This window comes from Hemicordylus capensis, chromosome 1, assembly GCF_027244095.1.
Source record: "Hemicordylus capensis ecotype Gifberg chromosome 1, rHemCap1.1.pri, whole genome shotgun sequence".
Lineage (NCBI taxonomy): Eukaryota > Metazoa > Chordata > Lepidosauria > Squamata > Cordylidae > Hemicordylus > Hemicordylus capensis.
In genome coordinates, this window is record NC_069657.1 from 67717430 (window position 1) to 67743751 (window position 26322).

General features: G+C 44.6%; 2 protein-coding genes across 6 annotated transcripts in view; one reads left to right on the top strand and one right to left on the bottom strand.

Moving 5' to 3' along the window:
* AVEN (apoptosis and caspase activation inhibitor) overlaps positions 1–15166 on the bottom strand; it is a 241714-nt gene extending 226548 nt beyond the window's left edge. The window contains exon 1 of one of the 2 annotated variants that reach the window (XM_053280536.1): positions 15049–15166. In XM_053280536.1, the coding sequence (XP_053136511.1) occupies positions 15049–15117 (69 nt within the window). In that variant the 5' untranslated portion in view covers positions 15118–15166. Of the gene's footprint in view, positions 1–7483; positions 8145–15048 lie in introns of those variants that run through there. The other variant, XM_053280529.1, reaches the window with a different exon arrangement.
* CHRM5 (cholinergic receptor muscarinic 5) overlaps positions 1–24550 on the top strand; it is a 119296-nt gene extending 94746 nt beyond the window's left edge. For all 4 annotated transcript variants that reach the window (XM_053280527.1, XM_053280524.1, XM_053280526.1 and 1 more), the window contains exon 3: positions 19321–24550. In XM_053280527.1, the coding sequence (XP_053136502.1) occupies positions 19396–20985 (1590 nt within the window). In that variant the 5' untranslated portion in view covers positions 19321–19395 and the 3' untranslated portion in view covers positions 20986–24550. The remainder of the gene's footprint in view (positions 1–19320) is intronic.
* Positions 24551–26322: the final 1772 nt, after the last annotated feature.

Consider the following 26322-nt stretch of genomic DNA (forward strand, 5'->3'; position numbering starts at 1 on the left):
GTGTGAATTTTGTGTATAATGTCAGATGGCGACGAGAGCCAGCATGGTGTAGTGGTTGGAGTGCTAGACTAGAACCGGGGAGACCTGAGGAGACCCGAGTTCAAATCCCCATTCAGCCATGAAACTAGCTGGGTGACTCTGGGCCAGTCACTTCTCTCTCAGCCTAACCTACTTCACAGGGTTGTTGTGAAAGAGAAACTTAAGTATGTAGTACACCGCTCTGGGCTCCTTGGAGGAAGAGCGGGATATAAATGTTAAAATAATAATAATAATAATAATAATAATAATAGCAATGAGCATGTGGAGTACACAGTTAACAATCAATGGCGAGGCACTTCGACAGGTTAGCATTAGAAGAGGCATTTTCCAAGGGGACTCACTATCCCCTCTGTTGTTTGTAATCGCCATGACCCCACTTTCACAAATACTAAACAAAACGGGGCTCAGATACCAAACATCTAAAACATCAAGTCAAATCAACCATCTGCTGTACATGGACGATCTGAAGTTGTATGGAAAGTCCCAGTCAGAAATCGAATCACTGCTAAACACTGTCCGTATATTCAGTAGCGATATAGCAATGGAGTTTGGACTAGACAAGTGTGCTGCATTAATAATGAACAGAGGAAAAATAACAAAAACAGAAGGAATAGAACTGCCCAATGGAAGCAAGATCAAGAACCTGGAAGAGAAAGAACCTTACAAATACTTGGGCATTCTCCAGGCTGATAACATCGCACACACTGAAGTTAAAAGAAAAATTGGAAGTGAATACATCAGGAGAGTTAGAAAAATCCTCAAGTCCAAACTCAATGGCAGGAACACCATACAAGCAGCCATGAACACCTGGGCTATACCTGTTGTCAGATACACTGCAGGAATAATAGACTGCACCCAGGCAGAGCTAGAGACGCTAGATCGTAAGACTAGGAAAATCATGACCATCAATCATGCTCTGCACCCCTGCAGTGATGTCGATAGGCTATACCTCCCTCGCAGCTCAGGTGGAAGAGGAATGCTGCAAGTCCATCAAACAGTAGAGGAGGAGAAAAGAGGCCTTGAAGAATATATCAAGGACAGTGAAGAAGATGCACTTCAAATGGTCAATAATGCGAAACTATTCCACACCAATAAAACAAAGCAGGCCTACAAGAACGAACAAGTCAAGAACCGAACAGAAAAATGGAAAAATAAGTCACTGCATGGTCAATATATGCACAATATAAGTAGAAAATCAGACATCACCAAGACCTGGCAATGGCTTAAGAATGGCAACTTGAAGAAAGAAACAGAGGGTTTAATACTGGCTGCACAAGAACAGGCACTAAGAACAAATGCAATAAGAGCAAAAGTCGAAAAATCAACAACAAACAGCAAGTGCCACCTTTGTAAAGAAGCAGATGAAACCGTGGACCACCTGATCAGCTGTTGTAAAAAGATCGCACAGACTGACTACAAACAAAGGCATGACAAAGTAGCAGGGATGATACACTGGAACATCTTCAAAAAAGACAAGCTACCTGTAGCCAAATATTGGTGGGACCATAAAATTGAAAAAGTTGAAGAAAATAAAGATGTAAAAATATTATGGGACTCCCGACTACAAACAGACAAACATCTGCCACACAATACACCAGATATAACTGTAGTCGAGAAGAAAGAAAAACAAGTCAAAATAATCGACATAGCAATACCAGGGGATAGCAGAATAGAAGAAAAAGAAATCGAAAAAATCACCAAATACAAAGATCTACCAATTGAAATTGAAAGGCTGTGGCAGAAAAAGACCCAAATAATCCCAGTGGTAATTGGCACCCTGGGTGCAGTTCCAAAAGACCTTGAAGAGCACCTCAACACCATAAGGGCCACAGAAATCACCATCAGCCAATTACAAAAAGCAGCTTTACTGGGAAAAGCCTATATTCTGCAATGATATCTATAACAACAGCAACAACATTGACAATACAATTCAGCCATCCCAGGTCCTTGGGAAGGACTCGATGTCTGGATAAAACAAACCAGTCAATAACACCTGTCTGACTGTGTAAATAAATAATAATAATAATAATAACAACAATAATAATAATGGCAGTGAAGTGTGGTCCATCTACTCTGCAAATCTGTAGAAACCTTGAAAAAATGTCAAAGGAACATCATGAGCATGGGTTATTCACACTCATAGTGGTTTAAAAATGGTGAACTTTTCAGAAACAATACATGATTATGGTTGGAGTATTCTACTCCACTGTGACCAGATGGTTTCCAATATTGCAAATCAACTAATATTGGGTACACTGGTGTGAACTTGTGTGTATATTACATGACTTAACAAGTTAAAGATTTCTCAAACCGAACCTCCCTTACACAGGAAGGGGTAAACAGAGTTTCCATGGAAACTACAGAGGTTACTGCCATCCTATAGTAGAAGGCAACAGATTGCTGAAATACCACCAGTAATAGCTGCACTCTTGGTGTCATTACATGAACATCTCTATGCCTACCAATTAAATGGTAAAAATGTGCCTAGAGCCCATTTTAAATGTGATCCTGTTAAAAGTCACAATATACTGAGACAACAAGCTTTGTTCAAGCTTTGCAATTTGCCTGCTCATGGACCAAATTACCACTGCTGCATGACAACATTTCTCCACTAATGCATGTGGCTGTTACTCCCAAAACTCAGAGGAAGAACTTTATTCAGATCATTTGAGCAGAAACACTTGGTACTGCATGCCTAATTCCTACCAAATACTTCATATAGAACACTCTGCCCCCAAGTGGGTACACTCTGCTATTGCAAAATGTTAATCACTGGACTGCTTCATAAGAACTTAAGAACATAAGAACAGCCCTGCTGGATCAGGCCCAAGGCCCATCTAGTCCAGCATCCTGTTTTGCACAGTAGCCCACCAGATGCTGCTGGAAGCCACAGGCAGGAGTTGAGGGCGTGCCCTCTCTCCTGCCCTCTGAAGCAGGGCAGGATGCCTCCTTGTCTTAAGGAGGCAATCATTAGACCTCTTCTAAAGAAGCCTGCATTAGATCCCTCAGAGTTGAGCAATTATAGGCCTGTTTCCAACCTCCCATGGCTGGGCAAGGTAATTGAGAGGGTGGTGGCCTCTCAGGTCCAGGCGGTCTTGGAGGAAACTGATTATCTAGACCCATTTCAAACTGGTTTTCGGGCGGGCTATGGGGTGGAGACTGCCTTGGTCGGCTTGATGGATGATCTCCAATTGGGAATTGACAGATGAAGTGTGACTCTGTTGGTCCTTTTGGATCTTTCAGCAGCTTTCGATACTATCGACCATAGTATCTTTCTGGTACGTCTGAGGGTGTTGGGGGTGGGAGGCACTGTTTTACAGTGGTTCTGCTCCTACCTCTTGGAGAGATTCCAGATGGTGTCGATTGGAGACTGTTGCTCTTCAAAATCTGAGCTTAAATATGGTGTCCCTCAAGGCTCCGTACTTTCTCCAATGCTTTTTAACATCTACATGAAACCACTGGGAGAGATCATCAGGGGATTTGCAGCCGGGTGTTACCAATATGCTGATGACACCCAGATCTACTTCTCCATGTCAACTTCTTCAGGAGCTGGCATATCTTAAATGCCTGCCTGGAAGCAGTAATGGGCTGGACAAGGGAGAATAAACTGAACCTGAATCCAGATAAGACTGAGGTACTTATTGTGCGAGGTCAGAACTCTAAAGACGATTTTGATCTGTCTGTTCTAGATAAGGTCACACTTCCCCCAAAGGAACAGGTTCACAGTCTGGGAGTGCTTCTGGATTCACACCTCTCCCTGGTTTCTCAGGTTGAGGCGGTGGCCAGGGGTGCTTTCTATCAGCTGCACCTGTCTCTTGAGATCAATGACCTCAAAACTGTGGTACATCTGCTGGTAACCTCCAGACTTGACTTTTGTGATGCACTCTACGTGGGGCTGCCTTTGTACGTAGTCCAGAAACTTCAGTTGGTTCAGAATGCAGCAGCCAGGTTGGTTTCTGGGTCATCTCGCAGAGACCATGTTACTCCTTTACTGACGGAGTTACACTGGCTGCCAATAGGTTTCCGGACAAAATACAAAGTGTTAGTTATAACTTACAAAGCCCTAAACAGCTTAGGCCCTGGGTATCTAAGAGAGTGTCTTCTTCGTTATGAGCCCCACCACCCACTGAGGTCATCTGAGGAGGTCCATCTCCAGTTACCCTCAACTCGTTTGCTGGCTACACAGAGATGGGCCTTCTCGGTCGCTGCCCCAAGATTGTGGAATGCGCTCCCTGCTGAGATACGATCCTCCCCATCTATGGCAATTTTCAAAAAACAACTGAAATTGTTTAATCACTGTAATTGTTTAATTGTTTTAAAATGTTTTTAAATTGTTAATTGTTGTTTTTTAATTTGTTTTAGCTCGTTACTGTTTTAGTGGTTTGTTTTAAATGCCCTGAGCCATTTTGGAAGGGCGGTATACAAATCAAATAAATTAATTAATTAATTAATAATGATTATAATTACTCCCCTGCAACTGCATGCCCTCTCTCCTGCCATTACTCCCCTGCAACTTCACAAAATTGTCATAATTTTTCTACACAGATGTCACTTTTGTGTAGGAAAAAAGGATGAACACTGATCATTCACCATCAGTGTGGCAAAGGCACATGCGTATAATTGTCACATGTACAATGTATCTTTAACACATTAATTTAAAGAGGCACAGGAGTGCCCCTTTAGTTAAAGCAAGTAGCAAAAACAATTTCCACCATTAAAAGCCTCAGAACTGTATTGCTTACAAATTCGAAAGTTAATAGCAGGTGTTAATTTCTACAATGCTGAAGCATATAGAAAAATTAACAAATGTGAAAAGGGTGGTATGAAAGCAGTTTAATAAGCTGCCTAGGGAGGTGTGAAGAAGATTAAAGAAAAAGGCTGGACAGACATCTGTTGAGAATATTTTGACATACGAGATTTCACATGGTCCATTGCATCCTACTCTAAGAATTTATAAAAATTACTCTGAGCCTTTCACAGTTATTGATTCCAACTGCAATTATAAACAGAGAGCTAGCAGTAATATTGTTGAGACTAGGCTCTAGACCAGGAAGAACCCTGTTCAAATCTCGCCAGTATCATGAACTCGCTGGATGACTTAAAGAAACCAGCCAGTGGTTTATTCCTCATATCTGTAATATGGAGATTAAACTGCCCTATCATAAGGATGTTGTAGTTACTGAGAATGTATGTGAACTCGCATAACAAGATCAAAGTCAAGTAATTCTCTCCCCCATTATTGCTGTATTTTAAGCAGGGTGGATTTGATTTAAATCAAACTGATTTAAATCACGATTTAAATCACGATTTAAATCACTAGCAGGGTGGATAAAAATCAAAAAAATCCGATTTAAATCAAAAAAATCCGATTTTTTTAATTTAAATCAGATTTTTTTGATTTAAATCGGATTTTTTTTATTTTTATCCACCCTACTAGTGATTTAAATCGTGATTTAAATCAGTTTGATTTAAATCAAATCCACCCTGATTTTAAGTAATGGTATTAACCACTCATCTTACTTTTCCTCTTTTGAACCTTCACATTGGTTCCTCCAACACATTAAACAGGTATCTATTTTGATTTTACTGATACCTGGTCCAGTTCTGTGTCACTTCTCCTTTGTTGATTTTATGTTATAAATTCTTAATTCTGTGCCCAACTTTGAGAATTCAAGTCGCATATAGGCATATATTAACTGTCGTGCATTTTTGCCTCTCCTCTCTGCCATCAAATAAGTCCCAGTCTTGGGCTGGGGCTGGCCATTTTAGTGATGGGCAGCAGCTGCACTGCAAGCACCTCTGCTGCCTGCCTGCCATTAAAACAGCCCCAGCCTAGCTTCACATCTGTGCTGAACTGTACAGCCCAGTACATTTACTGGGATGATCCTCACCTACTCCTCTGAGGGGGACAGGAAATAAGCCCCATTTAACATAAGATGACATTTCTGAGTAAACATCCATAAGATCATGATGATGAAGAGGGACAGGGTCCTAGTTTGGCAACCAGAAACTGTAGCTCGGCTACCAAGGCTAGCCAAAATGTATGGAATCTTGGAAAAGACGGTGTCCGGGTCTGGGCAAATGCTTGCTTACTGTGCTATCAAACTGACCTAGCATTATTTTATAGAGTACATTTGGCAAGGCTGTTCATAATATGTATGTGCATCTATCAGCCACTTTGTAGGCAAGCCAACAAACTCCTAGCAAAGTCCAAGCTTCTCCTTCATAATCAAGCAGCTCCTTTTAACTGGTAACTTGGCAAAGAGGCACCTTTTAACGTGGTGATTCTCTTTATTTAGCAGGGTGAAAGTAATTGGCCCTATCCACCCTGAAAAGGAGTAGGATGGTGTTATTTTCTAGTTCTGCAGAAAGAAATGTCCCAGACCCACCGCTACTCGAGTTTCAACAGCATTTTAGTCCCTCCCATTTAAAAGCCAAAACCAAAAAAGTCACCTTTTCTCTTTACCTGTGAGAGCGAGCATTGTGTAGTGGTTGGACTAGGACCAGGAAGACCTGAGTTCAAATTCCCATTCAAACATGAACTCACTGGGTGACTCTGGGCCAGTCATGTATCTCTCATCCTAACCTATCTCACATGGTTGTTGCAAGGATAAAAATAAGTATGAACACAGCTCTGAGCTCCTCAGAGGAAGAGCGGGATATAAATGTAAAAAATAAATAAAAATATATATAAACTCCCAACTGAGGATAACACTTCCGGCATTTGGCAGTAGGTCCTAGCTTCCCTGCGCAGTGGGGAAATGCTTGACTAACAAGCAGAAGGCTTCCGGTTCGATTCCCCACTGGTACTATATCAGGCAGCAGCAATATAGGGAGATGCTGAAAGGCATAATCTCATGCTGCGTGGGAGGAGGCAATGGTAAACCCCTCCTGTATTCTACCAAAGAAAACCACAGGGCTCTGTGGGCACCAGGAGTTGAAATACACTTGACAGCACACTTTACCTAGTACATGAAACCTTGTGCCACAGGAAGGTTGCAAACTCAGACAAATTTTCCAGGAAGTAAGTCCTGGTGAGCTTGATTGGACTTACTTCTGAGTAAACATGCTCACAATTGTGTTATAAATGCAATAGACTCACGCATAACACACGACTCAGCGTTTTTCGGAGCAACAAGACACTACTACGGGATATTTTTCGATGGGGATGCTTCCAACCCCAAATATATGTTAGTAATTTGGCTACTAATGGGGGAGGAGGCGGACTGAAAAGACATAGCAGGGCCTTAGATGAAAAACGCCTCCAGGTGGGTGACACGTACTGCAGAACTCGGTCTACCTCGAAAAGGAGTCCAAGTCGATTAGAAACATTGTTATCTGCAAGTTGTGTGCCGCCGGGGCGTGTGGCGGGGAGCGGGGGGGGGGGGCGCTGATACTTTAGCTCCACCTTAGCCTCGCAGCGAGGGACGGTCTTCTCTCTTACCGAGTGCTCGGAGGGAGAGGGAGGCTCAGCAATCCCTCTGCCACGAGCGTCTCGCCTGCCGTGTCCCCCGCCTCTTCCTCCGCCTCTTCCCCGGCTCCCGCCTCCTCCTCGGTTGCATCCATCTTCACTGCTGCCTCCAGCACCTTCCGCTTGTCTTTCCCTACCACTTGGTCGCCTCCGGTTTGGCCGCCCACCTCCCCTTCGGGGCCGGGCGCCTCGTTCGGGCTGCATGATGAGAGCAGTTCTGCGCGTTACGCTTCTTGCCGCTGGCCTGGGCTAGGCCCGCGCGGGTCTCCGCCTCCTCCGGGAAACAAGCCGCTCTGCCCCTGAAAGCGGCAACAAGAGAACGCGCCAGGTTTGGGCCTAGCGAGGAGGAAGACGCTAGAAACGGCTTACTAACTACTCGCGCCTCCTCAGATATAAGCAAAAATTTAGCCACCACGAGCCTCCCGGAAAAGCCCAGCATTTAGTTCTTTACTTCGTCTGCGTAGTGTGCGCTCTTTATTATTGCTAATAATGCCAGTGTGAGCTTAAACTGCAGAGCTACACACAGTGCCGGCGCGTCCATTAAGGCGAACTAGGCAGTTGCCTAGGGCGCCAAAATGGAGGGGGCGCCGCGCTGGCCAGCCTGCCGCCCCCCCACCCCGAACGGTCAGCCTGCAGGCCCCTGCCTGGCGGGGGAGAGCGAGGGGCCAAGAAGGCAGGACAAGGCAGCAGCCCTTTGTCTGGCGGCGGGGCGAGGCGGGGGACCCAACCCGGGGCTGCCGCCGCCCCCATCCCAGGGCTCCCCCCCGCCACGCGCGCTGGGGCCAGGCAGGCAGCAGCAGCAGGCCCCGACCAGCCCCCGAGGCAGCAGCAGCAGCAGCAAGCAGGCGGCGCCGCCTCCTCCGGGGGCGGGGTGGGATTCAGCTCGCTCTCTCTGGCCGTGCTGCGCCTGCTGGACGGAGCAGTCCAGGCCTTGCGAGGACCGCCTTCGCCTCCCGCTCCAGAGGGAGCCCCCCGCGCGGAGGCTCCCATCGAAGGCCAGCCAGTGGGGGCACCTGCCGGGCAGCGGCCTGCTGCTGCTGGGCACCCCGCAACCCCGGCCAGCCAGCCAGCCGCGCCTCTGGCGTGGCGGGGCTCCCCAGCCCGCGCCCACGCCCTGCTTTGCCCAGCCTGCCAGTTGTGGCTGCAGGAGGAGGAGGAGGAGGGCGACCACCCTCACCCCAGAGCCCCGACCGGCCACTGGGCGCCCCGGAGCCGCCATCAGCAGCGGGCCGGCTCTGCTGAGTGACTCTCAGCACGGGAAGCCCGCCGCGGCTGAGTCGAGGGCCTCGGTGGTGGCACCCGCCCAGCAGCAGCCTGGCAGTTGCCCACTGAGGAGCTCGCGGGGCGCACGGCGACGCCGCCGGCACAAGCGGCAGGAGGGCGGAAAGCAGCGCCTGCTTGGTCGGCCGCGGAGGAGAGGCCTGCAAGGAGGAGGCTCAGGCCACTGCTGCCGCCACCTGCAAGAAGGCTGCCCCCCCCCACCCCGCACACTCAGCGGACTGCCGCTGCTCCCTCTCTGGTGGGGGGGTAGGGTTAGGGTTGTGGGTGGCACAGAGACATCAGGCAAGAGGGCTGCAGAAACCAGCAGCCACAGCCCCGGGAGAGCCTGGCAGTGCCTGGTGGCCGGCAGTAGCCAAAGGGCCACCAGCTCCATGGCAAGACACCACCACCTCCCCCCAGCCCCCCTGGACCCAGCCAGCTGGCTCACTGCGGGGCGAGACTGCCCAGAAGGGTTCCCCCCCCATCCCTACTGCCTCTCATCCCATTGGCTCCCCTGGCTGCCTAGCTCCTGCAAGTCTGCTCCATGGGCCCCACATTAGGGAGGTGCATGGAACTGGCCTGGGGTAACTTTAAGGGCAGGGGAGGGTGCACTTCTCTCCCCTCCCCGCACTCGATTTCCTAAAAGTCCGTTGGGCTGGCATCGTGCCGCCCTGTTGCCCCCTTTACCAGATGGAACTGGAGGTACTCAACATATCTGTGCGCGTTGGGTGCGTGTGCAACGCACACAGGCGTGTCGAGTACTTCCAGTTACATCCGGTAAAGGGGGCAACGCTGCTGCCCCGATGAGCGCTGGCGGGGGGGGGGGGGGATTTCAAATTCTGTGCTTTTCATTCCTATAATACATCTGTGTTTGAAATATGATTGGCCGGGGGGGGGGGGGCGCCAGAAGGTGATCTCGCCTAGGGCGCAAAAAACCCTAGCACCGGCCCTGGCTACACACGACTCTGCAATCCTACGTCTGCCTACTTGGAAGCAACAGCCACTGAAAACAGAGTCATAATTCCAAGTAAACGTGGTTTGGATGGGGCAGCAAGTTCCTCACAAGTGAAACACATAATAACTACACCCACGCACAAAAGTGGGTGTACAAGTAGTCAACTATCCCCACCAATATGCAGTGCCTACGTTAGGCTCTTGAGATAAACGTAAACAAACTCCAAATAATACAGTTCTCTAGACAACATACTGCATTTTCCAGAATCGAAGATGTCTAAATTCAAGACTACTCTCTTGGTTAACTATAGGTTATATCCGTATTTACCTGAAAGGAAAACGACTCTGAACACAAACACCCACACGACTTGTCAGACTTTAAGACAATTTCTAACATCAAAGAACTTGGGAAAAACCTAGTTTTGGATACAGGTAAATAGGATATTATACCTCTGCCAAGGCTTTTGCACATGATGCACTCTTGTTCAAGCATCATCTATGGTGCTCAGTAATGAACGTGTGCATCACGTGCTGGGACTGCATGTAAGGGGGGGGTGCATTATTGGGATGTGGCGCCCCAGCAGGAAGCTGTAAGGACCTGCTCTCCTTTTTCTTAAAATTTCCCTGTACCATTTCCCTGCCACCCCAATGGGCTTTGAAAAACAAACACTGACAGCAGCGGGAGGGATAAGTGCACCCTCCCCCACTCTTAAAGATAGACGCCTGCTGCCTTTGAACCAGGGGAACCATTGGTTCTTCAAACCGGTTCGGAGGCCCATAAAGGGCCTCTGAACCTGTTCCATGCACACCCCTAGTATCAAGGCAGTTGTGCGCACATGTTCATTATTATGTGCCTCTGTACATAATGTGCACACGTTCACGTATGCCCACATACTCCCACACCATGAATATGGAAGGAAAGAAGTGTATTTACGATTTTATTCTATTTTATTACAAAGTATAATAAAAACATATACTTCAACAAACAGTTACTGGAAGTGATAATACTTCAATATTCAAGCAGCTGGCCAATTGCCCTTATCTGTTTTCTGTTTTAATAGCAATTGGTATTTAAAAGCGGACTATAAAATGAATATTTTGTTTTAAATAATAAAATAATAAATAAATAAATAAATGTATGAAATAAAAATAAATAAATAAATCCCTGTTGTCTTAAGTTATATTTATTTAAGTTTGAATTCATCCTTGCTTTCTTGCTCTTATCCTGTAAAAACAGTAGGCTTCCCATTCCTTCAAAATATCCTGGAGATTGGAACTCACACATGCCTTAGATTAACCAAAACCAATCGACTAGTTTGGGGATGGGATAATGTATTTTTTTTAATCTTTCCAATGTCAACCACTTTCAGAACTTTTTATTGGAAAGCGGTATACAAATAAATAAATAAAATGTCATACAACAAGAACTAAATGTGCACACAGAGTGGATAACATCACACACACCCCTGTTAAAACAGAAGAGTATTTGTTTCCAAATTTGCTGTCATGGTTTCCATAAGAATGTAGGAAGTTGTTTGAAATGAAGAATGGGTATCAAAAAGCATCAAATAAAATAGCTTACACTAGAACAAGTGGGAAATATCTGCAGCTTATTTTCTTTAAAATTTAGTTTTATTCTTCTGTTGCATTGCAATGCAAAAAAACAGGTCAACAAACAGAGTAATCCAGCCAGTGTATCAAGAAAACAGCAGGCGTTGCACCAGAAATTAGGGATGTGCACGGAACCGCCAGTGGCCAGTTTGAAGGCGGGGAGAATAACTTTAAGGGTGGGGGAGGGTGCATTTATCCCCCCCCCGCCAGTTTCCCCCACCGACGCTCTCTGTAAAACCAGTCTGGCGGGATGGCAGCATACCTCCCTGACACCCCATCCTCTCCTTGGACCAGAAGTAGCCGGCGCACATGTGCACATCAGGCCCGCTCTTAAAGTTATCCGTCCTACCTTTGAACCGGCCAAACCTCCAGGTGTATGAACCTGTTCAGAGGCCCTTTTACAGGCCTCTGAACAGGTTCGTGCACATCCCTACCATAAGTATATCTGCCTTTATTTCAGTCCCTCCCTTCACCTCACATTTATAAGCCCTAAGAAGACACTAATATTTTCAGGCTTTTGCAAACACTGTTCAACCAGAAGGACTAGAAACCAGAAGTAGAAATCCAACTCTTGCACTGGTGCTATTCATCTCAAAGCTGGCACAGCAAAAATGGCAACTGAATTCTACTCTCTCATTTAATCAATTAAAAAAAAGTTGGGGATATTTTTCTTGTGCTGCCACACTCACTGCACAGATAAAGCTGTAGCTGTGCAAACAAAATGTACACACGGAATGCTGTCCACAATGCAAGGCAAACAGTAGCTGCCTTTTCTCCCACTGCCTGCTATAACGCATTTAACCAAAGGAAGTGGCAGAGCTCAGATTCGTCCTGCATTTCCTTCCTCTAATAGCCCTGAAGCCAAATGCCAACAAAGAAGCTTAGATCAAACCCAAAAGCATCTGGCTGAATTTGCAGGAGGATGCACTGCTCAAACTCCCTGACCTGAGTGGGGGCCAGGGAGACCATTTAAAGGCTCAGAGAGACCATTTAAAGGCTCAGGAACCCTTTGCAGGTGTTATGGATTGATTAGCTGATTGGAGTGGGACACCTGGAGCCTAGACTGTTGAACCTTTTCACAATATTCTAATTTTCTGGGATTGTGGATTTGGGGTTCTCATGAGCTGTACGCCATGATCATCACAATTATAACAAATGAAGGCTTGACTTATCTCGCTTTGGTGCCAGAGAAAGGGTAAGAATATAGGACTTGTAAACATTTAGCACCATGTAGTAACAATGCCTGGCAGGGGTGCAGCTATAATTGAGCAAAAGGGTTCAAAGAACACGGACCCCCAGCTCCTGGGGGCCCTCTAGCTCCATCCCTCCCTATTTTCTTCATTATCTCCCTCACTCTGGGGGGCCGCCAGAGAGAGGGATGAACACAGGCCCCTTTTCCCCTAGCTACGCCCCTGATGCCTGGATAGAAGCAACAGAAAAATTGGTAAAATTCATAAAGCAATCTTCAGGCTCAAATTCCTGGACATCCAGAACAATACCTTTTCTACATCCTGTACAAGACATCCAATTCTTGGATTTGTTCAGGCCAATCTTGGACATGAGACAATCCTACACCCAGCTCAGTTTCAGCAGCAGCCACCTCATTATTGTTCAATTGCCTTCCCACCTGGTCATTCAGGACCCAGTCCACAGTGTTGGATGGAAATAGCAGCACCAGCAAAGCTGCTGCCACTGCTACATGTACCAAATGGGCAAGGAGGAAGGGTGTCCATAGGTACACTGATGTCTAAGAGCTCACAAAACAAATGGTTTGACAGTAGTGCTAATGGCTAGACCCCAGAGCAAAGGGATGGAGTGTCCTCTTGAACTATAGTTAGGATCCCAGGGCTTGTTCTGCAGCCTCTGCACATTTCCTAAATTTTGTTGCTACTCATCGCTTTTATGATTGTATTCCTTTTTAATTTTTGTTTTTCAATTATACTTTTTTTTTTCATTTTATGTTCAAGTAAAATTAATTTTGATATTTTCTTTTGTCCCATGTGCAGATTTCTAGACCAATAAAAACTCAAGGGATAAACCAGATATTTCCAAAGTCCATTTTGTACATGGCACTAAAAACCACCTTTAAGCCCCTCTTATGCTATTTATACCATGTATAAGAGATGTTAATATCTGCTTCAGCAAGGAGAAGAAAGCCAGTTTGAAATTGAGTATGCATTATGGCCAATAAGATTTTACATCTGCTTAACAAACTAATTTAAGTCTCATGTTTGAAAGTGCCCTAGAAACTGATCCATTTTTAAAAGTAATCTGAAAAGCTGGAATAAGTAGCAGCCTTACGCACATGACATACAACACACCATTTAGTAATACATTTTTGTGCACATCTCAGTCTCATTCTTTCTCTCTCTTCCCCCTTCCGAACACATTTTGATTCAAGTAGCACAGCAAATCCCATATTTTATATGTAGCAACTAGCAGTTTGACCATAAGTGTCCCAATTATATTACCCAGATGAACAGAGAGCATTAATCCCAGATTTAAACTATATAATTTACATATGGCTATCAATGTGACATTGCAAGTGTTTCCTCTCCATGCTTTGATCACATGTATCCCAGTTGAGAATCAAGCTTATCAAGTTAAAAGCAATAGTGATGTTTCACATTTTTCTATATATCTCTTGCATTTATGACAAACTACCTGTGAAAATTAGTAATGAGGAAAAATCCAGTCTCATAAAACACGATTGTTTGGACTTTTCACAGAAGCAAAACTGAGAGATGTGCAAGGTTGGTTAATAGCCACACCTCTAGCCCACCTATTGCTATTATTACACTTCCACTGTCCTTTAAGATTTTTCTCCTGAAGGTTTGAGAAGACTTTTTAAAACGTTGGGTGCCACAGTTGCAACCCACATGCAACCCTTTCTTTTTAATGTCTTCCTTGCACCACTTTCTTCCCTTCTCTGTTGCTGCCACTACTTTCTTAAAATTCCTCTTTACCCATTTTTGCATACTTGCAAGTAATGGCATTAGGCTTGGGAATGAACCAACCATAGATCCAGGACTAAATGAAAAGCTGAAAGTTATATTTCAGAACAGTGTTCTTCTTCAGATGACTATACAACTATTTACAAGTTTGGTTCCAGTCTTTAAGATGTTATTTGCTTTACAGTGTGTTAATGAGGGTCAGTGGCTATGATCTCTGAGTTGGTTTTCTTCTCCACTCAGTCCCTGACCTGAATCTTGTATTGTTCCTTTTAAAAGACTAATCTTTCCGTATCCTGGCTATAGATTTTGTTAATCATAGTTAACTGTTACACAGTTTGGGGAAAAATATTGGAAAGATTGTGCTGTTGAGTAAGTGTCAACTCCTGGCGACCATAGAGCCATGTGGTTTTCTTGATAGAGTACAGGAGAGGCTTGCGTTGCCATCTCCTGCACAGTATGAGATGATGCCTTTCAGCACCTTCCTATTGCTGCTGCCCAGTATAGGAGTTTCCCATATTCTGGGAAACACACCAGCAGGGATTCGAAAAAACGCCTCCTGCTCTCTAGGCAGGTTGCTTCTCCGCTGCACCATTAGATGGCTTACACGGTTTACCAATCTTTAATAAATACCCACTCTCAGGCTTAGGAGTTCCAAGGTAAATTATATCCACCTTGGAAGTCTCTTTTGAAAGATATTTATTCCACTCTCTCCTTCAGTTAGCTCCCCTTTTCTTAATACAATTTCCTTCCTATACATACCTTCCAAGCCTCTGTTTCACCACCACCCCGCCAACTCCAGTTCTTTTTCTCTTCAGCCCCAACTGTCATTTTCTAACTGCCCTCTGCAGGATCTCATTCACAGAACTCTCCATTCAGAACATAGCCATGCCCTCTTGACAATCAGGCTTACCTAGCAACCATTCCCCAACCAACTATTAACTCATTGTATTCTGGAATCTCCACACTGGGAGATGATCAGGGTAGGGATGTGCATAGAACCAGGTGGAGGTGGTTTGATGGTGTGTGTGTGTATCTTTAAGGGTGGGAGAGGGTGCACTTACCCCCCCCACCACATTGCCAGCGCTCCATTTTGCTAAAGCCCATCGGGGCGGCAGTGTACCTCCCTGCCCCCCCATTGCCCTCATCTTCCAGATATGACCAGAAGTCACTGACGTGCCTACATGCACTGTGCAGGCACGCCAGTGACTTCCAGTCATATCCGTAAGACGAGGGCAACGGGTCGACAGGGAGGTACACTGCCACCCCAATGGGTTTTTTCAAAAACTGACGCAGGCAGGGGAAGAGCTGCGGGAGGGGTAAGTGCACCCTCCCCCCCGCTCTTAAAAGGGATACCCCACCGCCTTCGAACCAGCGGAACCACTGGTTCTTCAAAACAGTTCTGTGCACATCCCTAGCTGGGACCACTCCCTCTCTCAATGAGGCATTTAGAACCTGTTGGACCCAGCTAAAAATTCCCTCCCTACTAGATTTAATAAGCCATGAAAGGCAAGAATCAAGCATGCATGTGGTCAACCAAACTCAACTGAACACCTTGTCTACATCCTTGGGCACCAATAATTGAACCTCTTCCAGCAAAACTGGTCCAGGTGGTACTCTGAACACTCTCCCAATGACACTGCATCAGCTGTAGAGTCCAGCTTCTGGTGAATGCGAGTGACTTTACTCTCAAGGTGCTGTGCAAGTGCATCATAAGGTGCTACCAAGGGTTCTAACACATCTTGCCTGGGGCCAAATTTCCAGAGGCGTCCCACCACCCAGAAAAGCCCTGCTGCGCGACACTGAGAGGATGCAATGGTGGATGGAAAAAAACATATTCTGTTCCATCACTGTCACAGAAAAGGCTCAGTAATTATTTCTAACCTGTGTTCACTCAGACTCACCCTGAGTTTTCCTCCACTTGTGTTTCAGCCGTCTCCCAGCTTGCTTCATCGCCCTCAGCTCAGGTATATACCAAGGCGCTGCATGGGTTCTGCTTCGTGGGAGAGGGCACTTGGGAGTGATTGTGTCAACTGCCCGAGCTTTCTTTCCATTCCAAGAGCAACAAGAGCTTCGACAGGAGCACCTGCCATACCACCTGGAAAATCCCCCAGGACCCTCAGGAATCCATTGGAGTCCATTAGTCTCTGGGGGTGGACCATTTTAATAGGTCCCCCACTTTTGCAGAGTGATATAGCCACTGAAACTCTAAACCTCCGAAGGAAGTTATCTGAGAAGGGCACAAATAACATATCCCCTACTTTCAAATCACCACCCCACTGCCCAGTAAAAAAACAGATCCAGAGTGTGCCCCAGTTCATGTGTTGGGCCAACAATGTGTTGGTACAGCCCCATGGTTGTAATGGCAGCCATGAAATCCTGAGCCACCCCAGACAAGGCAGCCTCAGCATGGATGTTGAAGTCACCCAGAACAATAATTCTTGGAGGCCTCAACACCAAATCCAAGACCATCTCCATAAGCTCAGGCAGGGATACACCTAGACAGCAAGGTGGGCAGTACACCAGCAGAATCTCCACTCTCTGTCCCAAGCAGACATACTCTTACCCCGGACTTCTGGGCTGAAATCCAGGGCCTCCACAGTCACTAGGGGCCTCCAAATCCTCTTTAGTCTGTCCCAGGTGGTGTGGTCACCCAGCCAAGCATGATGATGCTTACTTTGCAGGGGAGAGGGGCCCTCAAAGGCCTGTAGGTTCAGGCTCCAAAATTATCTCAGTGCACCTCTGGTCCTGAGAGACCAGCACCAGGTACAAACACTTTGAACCGGCATTCACTTGGACAGGGGGCCTAGAGAGGAAAATAGAGATTTTATAAATTACAGCAACCCTACATCTCTGGCCCTCCAGCGTATGCTGATGCTGCATTAAATACCTAGGTGGACATAGCTGGGAAAAACTAATCTAACCCAGCTCCCCCGCCCAGGTCTCTGTAATACAAAACTGGTCAGCCCCTTCCTCCACAATTAAATCATGGATGATAGAGATTTTATTCTGGACCAACCTGGAATTAAACAGCAGCCCAAAGGACAAGCTGGTATGGCAGCCAGGTACCCTCCCAGAGGGTTCCCTTCTTCTCCCTTCCCAGCCAGAAGAAGGGATAGGTATAAGATGTCAAGACACTCCCCCCCTCCTGGTGTAAACAAGACCCCACCCCATACCTTCCCCTACCCGTAACCACACTAAATGAAGCATCCCCAGCTCTCCCCAGGTTCACATTCACCCAGGCACATAATTAAACAGCTAAAATTGTATTCCCAGCAAGCAGAGTAGAGCCCTTGCCCCTTTGGTGGCAACCCCACTAGCAGCGAGCTTGCTGCCAAGGCAGCATGCTCTTTTATACTGCTGGCCCAGGAAATGATGCACAGCCCAGCAGAAACTGCTGAGTCAGCACTCTGGGCCCTCCAGGAAGCTGCAGCTCTACCACCTACAGAGGCCCGTAGCAATGTTGCTCCCAAAGAGGGAGAGCCTCAGGAAAACAGAGAAGCAGCTGCCGGCTGGTACCCACCACAGGGGCACACCAAGGTAATTTGGGTGCCTGGACCGCCCAGCTGCAAGAGGGCCCCCTGTGCCAGGCTCCCCCAAACCTCCTTTGGGGGGCCCGCCTCACCAAAACTCTGCTTTGGGGAAAAACCAAAAACTCTTACCATGGCCCAATGGTGGCTGCGGGAGGGGGGTAGTAGAGCAGTCCTTCTCCCCCCCCTCCCCTGGCGGCGGTGGGGTGGAAACAGGAGCAACGCTGTGCCCAGGGGCGTAACTACTATTAGGCAAGGGGAGGCGGCTGCCTGGGGGCCCCCAGGCCTCGAGGGGGCCCCCAGAGGCAAGTCACATGAGGCAAGTCACATGACTTTATATTGTGAAGTGTGTGTGTGTGTGTGTGTGTGTGTGTGTGTGTGTGTGTGTGTGTATCAATGAGGGGCCCATTTTAAAATTTTGTCTCTGGGCCCACTCCAGCCTTGTTACGCCCCTGGCTGTGCCCATCCATTCGGGCCAGCATCTTTAAGCAAATGTGAGGCGCACCTGCACAGTGGAGAGAGCATCGCACGCCCGTGATGTCACGGGCTTGCAGTCACCTTCTCTGCGCAGGGTCACCTCACATTTGCTTAAAGACACTGGCCCAAATGGATGGGCACAGTGTTGCTCCTGCTCCCACTCCACCACCAGCGGGAAGAGTGGGGGAAGGACTGCTCCACTCTCCGCTGCAGCCACCCCTTGGCCACGGTAAGAGGTTTTTTAAAAAAAACAAAAACCGGAGCTTTGGTGGGGCAGGCGCAGTGTGGCTGCCAGAGACCCCCAGCCCTGGCTATTTGGAGGCTCCCCTGGACTTGGAGGACCAGACTGGGTCCTCAAGGTCTGGCGGTTAGTGCACCACTGACCCACCACAAGCTCTACACACTGTCTTCCAGGACAGGGTGTCACAGGGTACTTGATAAGCTCAGTTTCTCTCTCTTCTACCCTCTGCTAAAGCTGATGTTTAATTGGGCTTAAACAAATTCATGGAAGACAGTTCTATCAATAGCTACTAGTCTGAGGGCTATAGGCCACCTGCAGTCTCAGAGGCAAGATGCTTCTAAATACCAGTTGCAGAGGAGCAACTGCAGGAGAGAGGACATGCCCTCGCTTCTTGTCTGTGGGCTTCCCAGAGGCATCTGGTGGGCACTGTGTGAAACTGGATGTTGGATTATATAGGCCTTGGGCCTAATCTAGCAGAGTTGTTATGTTCTTATACTTACCTAATTGTTACTTAATAATTCAGTTATCAATAAACCTTTGCCTGAAAAGTTCTGTATAAATCAGAAGCCTACATCCTCTTACAGTAAAAGAAATTTATATATTAAAATACATTGTGCTTACTTGGTATCTGTAAATTGCATACAGAATATTTAAATATCTCTGAAATGCAGCATAATTAATAACTGAAATTGTACATTGATCTAACAGATTGTGCTAAATACATTTGTCTGTGGACTCTTAATGTTTCATGAGCTTTCTCTTTTTCTTTCTCTATCATTAAAAAAGGTGTCTTCTTCAAAGGACAGATGATGAAGCTATAGCAACTTAAAAGAACCTGATGTTAATACGCCAAGAAAAAGGATGGAAGAAAAATTGTATAGCAATTCAACTGTTGTCAATGGTACAGCTGCAAACCATAAACATTTAGAAGGTCATAGCCTTTGGGAAGTAATTACCATTGCTACTGTAACAGCCATTTTAAGCTTAATAACCATAGTGGGGAATGTTCTTGTAATGATATCTTTCAAAGTCAACAGCCAACTCAAGACAGTGAACAATTACTATTTACTCAGTCTTGCTTGTGCTGACCTTATCATTGGAATATTTTCCATGAATCTTTATACGTCCTACATATTAATAGGATACTGGTCTCTTGGAAGTCTGGCATGCGATTTGTGGCTGGCCCTGGACTACGTAGCTAGCAATGCCTCTGTAATGAATTTGCTCGTTATCAGTTTTGACCGATACTTTTCTATCACAAGGCCATTGACCTACAGGGCTAAACGCACACCCAAAAGGGCTGGCATTATGATTGGCTTAGCCTGGCTAATTTCCTTTATCCTTTGGGCACCAGTAATCTTATGTTGGCAGTACTTTGTAGGGGAACGAACTGTCCCACCTGGAGAATGCCAGATACAGTTTTTGTATGAACCAATTATCACCTTTGGTACTGCAATTGCAGCTTTTTATATTCCAGTTTCGGTGATGACCATTTTGTATTGCCGTATTTATAAAGAGACTGAAAAACGCACCAAAGACCTGGCTGAACTTCAAGGTTCTAATTCTGTGGCTGAGTTTGAAATGATAAAGCCCCAGAAAGCCTTGCTGAAGTCATGTTTTAGTTGCAAGCAACAAAACTTGGCGAAAAGGGAAAGATGTCAGGCTTCATGGTCTTCATCCAGTCGAAGTACTTCAGCAACAGCAAAAGCATCCGAAATTCAAAATACTTGTCATGAATGGTCTAAAGCAGACCAACTAACCACTTGCAGCAGCTATGCATCTTCAGAAGAAGAGGATAAACATGCCTCTGATTCAGTCTTTCAAGTAGTGTATAAGACCCCAGTAAAAGGGAAGGATGATGAACATACAGAAGAGAAGAAGGAAGCTTCAATCAAAGACCATCCTACAGAAAAGGACTATGAGACTCAGAAATACTTTCTAACACCAACCAAAGGCCATGTTCAAAAAAGTAACAAATGTGTAGCTTATAAATTTCGCTTAGTGGTTAAAGCTGCTGGCACCCCAGAAACTAACAATGGCTGCCGAAAAGTAAAAATCACTCCATGTTCTGCCACTTTATCCAAGGACACTTCCATGAAAAGCATGGATCCAAACATAAATAATCAAATCACTAAAAGAAAAAGAATGGTTCTTATAAAGGAGCGTAAAGCAGCCCAGACTTTAAGTGCCATTCTTCTAGCTTTCATAATCACTTGGACACCATACAATATAATGGTTTTGGTCTCCACGTTCTGCTCAGATTGTATTCCTCCAACATTGTGGCACCTTGGCTATTGGTTATGCTATGTAAATAGTACTGTTAACCCAATCTGCTATGCTCTCTGTAACAAAACTTTCAGAAAAACCTTTAAGTTGCTCCTCTTCTGTCAGTGGAAGAAGAAGAAAATGGAAGAGAAGTTATACTGGCAGGGCAATACAAAGCTGCCTTAATTTAAATTAAAGTGTTTGAAAAATAATTGGCCTTGACCAGGCACTGTAAATTAAATTGGCCACAAGTCTTTCTTTGTAGAGTTGTTGCTTTGAATGTCTGGAAACAAAAGAAGGAAATTGTGTGATTATAAATATATACTTATGACTATGAAGAAAGCAGCCACAGTGATAAACATTGGTGTAATTGTCAATGACTATTCAGTGGAGCAGTATTAATGTCTATATCTTAGGAAGTTTCGTGTTCATACTTCTACCAGATAAAGCAGAAAGTCAAAAGACCATAATGATCAGTGATGGACTAGATCCATACATTCATTGTCCACATTATTAGAACGCAACATTGCGCCTTCCTACGTATTTTTCTAACAGCTTTCTCCAGATTAATTATAACTGTCCAATAAGAAGAGGCTTAGCATAACTTCTCCTGGAGCTTTCCCAGACAGTAGGCTTTACCGCAGGATTAAGAGGGGTGAAGTACTGAGAGTTAAGGATATTTTGAATTTGCCTTTAAAAAAGACACAAAAGATGGATTTAGAAATACATCTTACATAAATTGGTCCAGACTCTAATGAGCAATGAAAAACCTGAATTGTGTATGGCGTGCTCCCCAATAGCTCGCAGGGACTTCAACTTAAAGCCAGGCGATATATGAACGCACACTTGCCCTTCTGTGGTTAAAGTTAAATCGCTGTCTGGAAACACTCCTGGTAGAAGTCTTTCCTGGTTGCATGGAAGCAGAAGGAAGGCAAATATCACTGGCCAACAATAAATGACTGCGATCTTTGGACAGACTTGTTCTTGGTGTTCGTTGCAAGGCTATGAACATTGTCTGAGATTTATTTCTTCTTCTGTGAGGGTCAGTAGCAAATGGACTGTATGGTGGTGTCTTTTGCAAATGAAGGAGCCAATAACAGTACTAACTTTGAGAAATTAATGTTACCTACAAATAATGGCAGTAATAATTTTATTTTGAATTTTATTTGTTCATACATAAATAGTTCTGAAGCTGTTTTGTTTTTTAAATCCAGTGTATTTGGATTGTTGAAATGAAAAACAGAACTAACTTTATGTGCTCTTACCTGCAATCTTGCCTGCAATCCAAAGTATGGCATCCATGAAAATGGTACAAGAATACAACTTGTTTATTACCATTCCAAATAACTATTATAGCACCCCAATCCTAAACACATTTCTTGGAAGTAAGGAGAAATAAGATTACTTAGCAATCTTATGTGAGTTTTATGTTATTTCCTTCTGTGGATTTGCCTTCGTTCTGTACTGGAGTTTTATAACACATTAAGCAATGCTCCTTTGATTTCTATGGAACTTCCAAGCATGTGTGTTCCGGATGTGTGCAGCTTTAAGTTATGAGCTGAGTTTCACTTACTCATGAGTAAAGTTAACTATAATGTTGACCTTTCATTAGCTTTACTCCCAAGTAACTTTTTAGATTTGGGACTTTAGACCCTAACACATTTCTTGAAAGCAAATTATTTGAAATAAATTAAATGGTTTGCCAGTATGTTTACAAACATATACCATATTAAAAAGAAAGGTATTGCTTGAAGAAGCAACAGCTCCTGTATGTGAAACAGGTATTTTAACTATCATAAGGCTAATGCTTAACACTGCAATTCTGTATCCAGTTTTACAAACATTTACTCATTGAATAATTTTGAGTCAGCTTACTCCATGAATCACATCATCTGTGTCAGTCAAATAGATAGAAGTGACTAAAGCAATGTGAAAAAGAGAGATGAGTCAATCACCTACCTCTCTTTCCTTTAGATTTTTGGTGGCAATAGCTGAATGCCTAAATCCCCAGCACAAGTAGGGAAGTCCATCAAGCATCAGCAGGAAGTTACTGAGGCTATAACCCTTCTGGCAGGATAGGAAAAGGATATATACAATGGCTATTTTAGTGTCTCTCTGTATAAAGAAGGGTACTTATGCCACATAGCTGTTGCAGTAGAGATGAGGAACTGACAGGATAAAGGCAGTAACTGGGATAATTACAGAGTAAGTGGTCTGAGAATTGCAATTAAAATCAGCTATCAAAGTAAACTGATGAAGCACAAAGCAACAGAAGTCAAAGTGTACAAAGTGCTATGAAAATAAATGGTTATTTATACAAGAGCACAGAAAGCTAAAGATTTAAAATGATGCAGAGCCTAGCTATTCTGTCCCAGCACCCTGATCCAATAGGTGTGGGAGATCTGCAGCACACACAGAGATTCCTACCAGCAAGGGCTTCCCCATTCACTTCTGTAGAGGGCACAATTCCATGTACTCAAAGGGACACTGCTTATATGGAAATGTTCCCCTCACTGAAGTGAACAGAGATGATGATTCATGCTCTGTATATGAACAGGAGTGCACCTGAGCTCTGGGCTGGGAATGAAGACTGGAATACAACACTAAGGTACAATCCTGCAAACCTTTAGCAGCAAGATTTACCTTATTGGCTGTAGGACTGGAAAGATCTATAGTTTTCAGAAACAAATGAATCTTTGTTGTTCCATAGCTCTGGCATTAAAGGTTTGCCGAATTGCAACTTAAACATAAACTCCAGTCACAAAACTACCCTGCCCGAGTTCAAGGATGAATACATGCACAGTTTGGGTTTCAGTGTCGAGTGGATCTCTGTATTGCATCATTTACAACTATAGCTTAATATGGTAACTGCACAGTTGTGAAATGTAATGTTGCACACTTCGGATATTACATCGCAAATTTCATGAGAGTTATTGTATATTTATATTTGCTTCCAATGATGTCATAAGCATTTAAATTAATAACTGGTGCATTGGAAAAGATAAGGTTCCTCCTCTGCAGCTATAGCTGTGTTAATTACAACACTGTAAATAACTTGACTACTGTGCAAGTTGTTTACAAAGGATTCCCCCTTTTTAATTTAAAAGGAGGGGATTAGATATCATTTAAAACTATTTGTATAATAATGTGAACATGTATATTCTAGATTCAATATTATTGATTCCACGCATTTTGTATTGTGCCAATTGTTTTTGATGCTTTTGCATATAATTGCTAAAGGAAAGTGTGGGTTATTATAGAGACCTCTTTGATTACTTTCTTCAGTCACCATTGAAGCATTTTCTGTGCATAGAGTATGCTTTTGAGTTACACTTGCTTATTTTGAATGTGAACAAACATACATATGTGTATGATATGTGTGTTTGATTAGAATGGCATTCAATTTTATGACACAATCTGTGTAATAATGGCAAAATGTGTAAGACTGTAAAAGTTCTGCTAGCTGCAATGTTATTGCTGAAGAAAAGCTTTGCCTTTTACTATTGAAGTTAAATGGAAAGTAATTTTTGTCACCAGTTTCTGTTGAGCAGGAATGTTTTTATAAATGTTTATGGTCTGTTTGTTGAGTAGATATATAAGATTACACCGTGATGGATGCCAAAGTATCAGTTAAGTGTAACTATTAACTATGTGCTCAACCTATGCTGCTAAAAATGGAGACGTTACACTGCCGAACTCTGGGATACATTGTAAATATCTGGAACTGTATTAAAATGGAGTGTGTTTATTGCTTTCTTGTATATTATGCTTCCATAAAAGGGAGTAGGGCAGGGAAGAGAGCGAAGAGGTATCCAATAGCAACGTATCATTTAATTGTCCCCCCGCCCACACACACACACACCTTTTTGTCATTTTGAAGGAACAGGAAACGAATTATTCTGAATTGTGTCTTTAAATGCTTTCTTGTAGAACCAGAGTGCCTTAGGAACTGAAGGCAAATGCTTGTTCTAAACCAGTTCATATGTTATAAGAGCTGCATGAGAGCAGACTGGAACCCATACAGTTCTGGTAATGGAAGTAGGAAAGAACAAACTGGAATGGCTGAATAATGTGTTTCTTTCCCATCATCCATCCCTGAAGCAGAAATCAGGGACTAAATAGAAGGAGATGATGCTAAGGTACTGCTATCTTGTTGTACCATACAGATGGGCAGGAAAAGTAGAAAAAAGGGTCTCCAAGAACAGGGATACTAAAGGGGCACAGGCTTTGTAATACCCTGTAAGAACACCTTAGCATAGGTGATGGTTTCTAAAATGGAGGCGAACCAGTCAGGAGCCAGCAAATGTGCATTCATCATTGGGGTGACAGACAAATCAGCATTGCAGTGGCAAGAAAGGTGATAAGTGAGGGCTGGAAATTCAGGTGAGAGGCACATAATAGGCAGATGCCAACTTACATGCTTCTTAACATAGCCATTATAGCAATGACCTTGGAACTGTGGGAACCAGCATAACTGTTTTAGTCTGGAATGTTGCACAGCACACATGTGCTTCCTTTGTTGTTTGTGTGCATCATTCACCTGGATGTCAGTCTTTTTAAAGAAAAATGTATAAGATATCACTGCATTTTGCAGTAATGCTACAGGTGTAGAAGAAAGCAGCTAGCGATATGTTCAGTATGCTAACTAGTCATCTTCAAATGTTCTCTCTCCATGTTTACCGAATGTGCGGGGGACGGGGGGAGGGGGACAACCAGCCACATCCCCATGATAGCCAGAGCTCTAAATCACAGGAAGAAACTATCCCTTTGTCCAGTGCTTGCATCTGCAGACAAGTGCTAAATGTAGGGGTGCTCAGTGGTGTCTGTGTGTGGCTAGGGAGTGCATTAGCATGGGAGAATTGTTATTCAGTACACTCCTGCTTTCCCCACGATCACTGAACATGGGGAGATAACTTCTGAAGAAGACATTATTATTTTCAATCACATGTTATAAAGGAACTATAGCTATAGAGAGGAAGGCCCAGCCTGGAACATAAACTAGGAGTAAACTAGGGTTATGGCCAGTTCAGATGATGCAACAAGCCATGGTCTGTTAGGACGTGAATACAGTTCAATGCCTGCCGAGCTCACATGCTCTCGTGTGTCATCTGGACCTGGAATTTGTGCTTTAACAACCGTAATTAAGCCACAGCTATTGGGTCTGGACAACCAGCAGAGCTGTGGTTTAATTAACAAACCATGATCCCCTAAGAGGAGAGGAGAGCTGGTCTTGTGGTAGCAAACATGACTTGTCCCCATAGCTAAGCAGGGTCTGCCCTGGTTGCATCTGAATGGGAGACTTGATGTGTGAGCACTACAAGATATTCCCCTCAGGGGATGAAGCTGCTCTGGGAAGAGCAGAAGGTTTCAAGTTCCCTCCTTGGCTTCTCCAAGATAGGGCTGAGAGAGATTCCTGCCTGCAACCTTGGAGAAGCCACTGCCAGTCTGTGAAGACAATACTGAGCTAGATAGACCAATGGTCTGATTCAGTATATGGCAGTTTCCTATGTTCCTAAGTGAGTA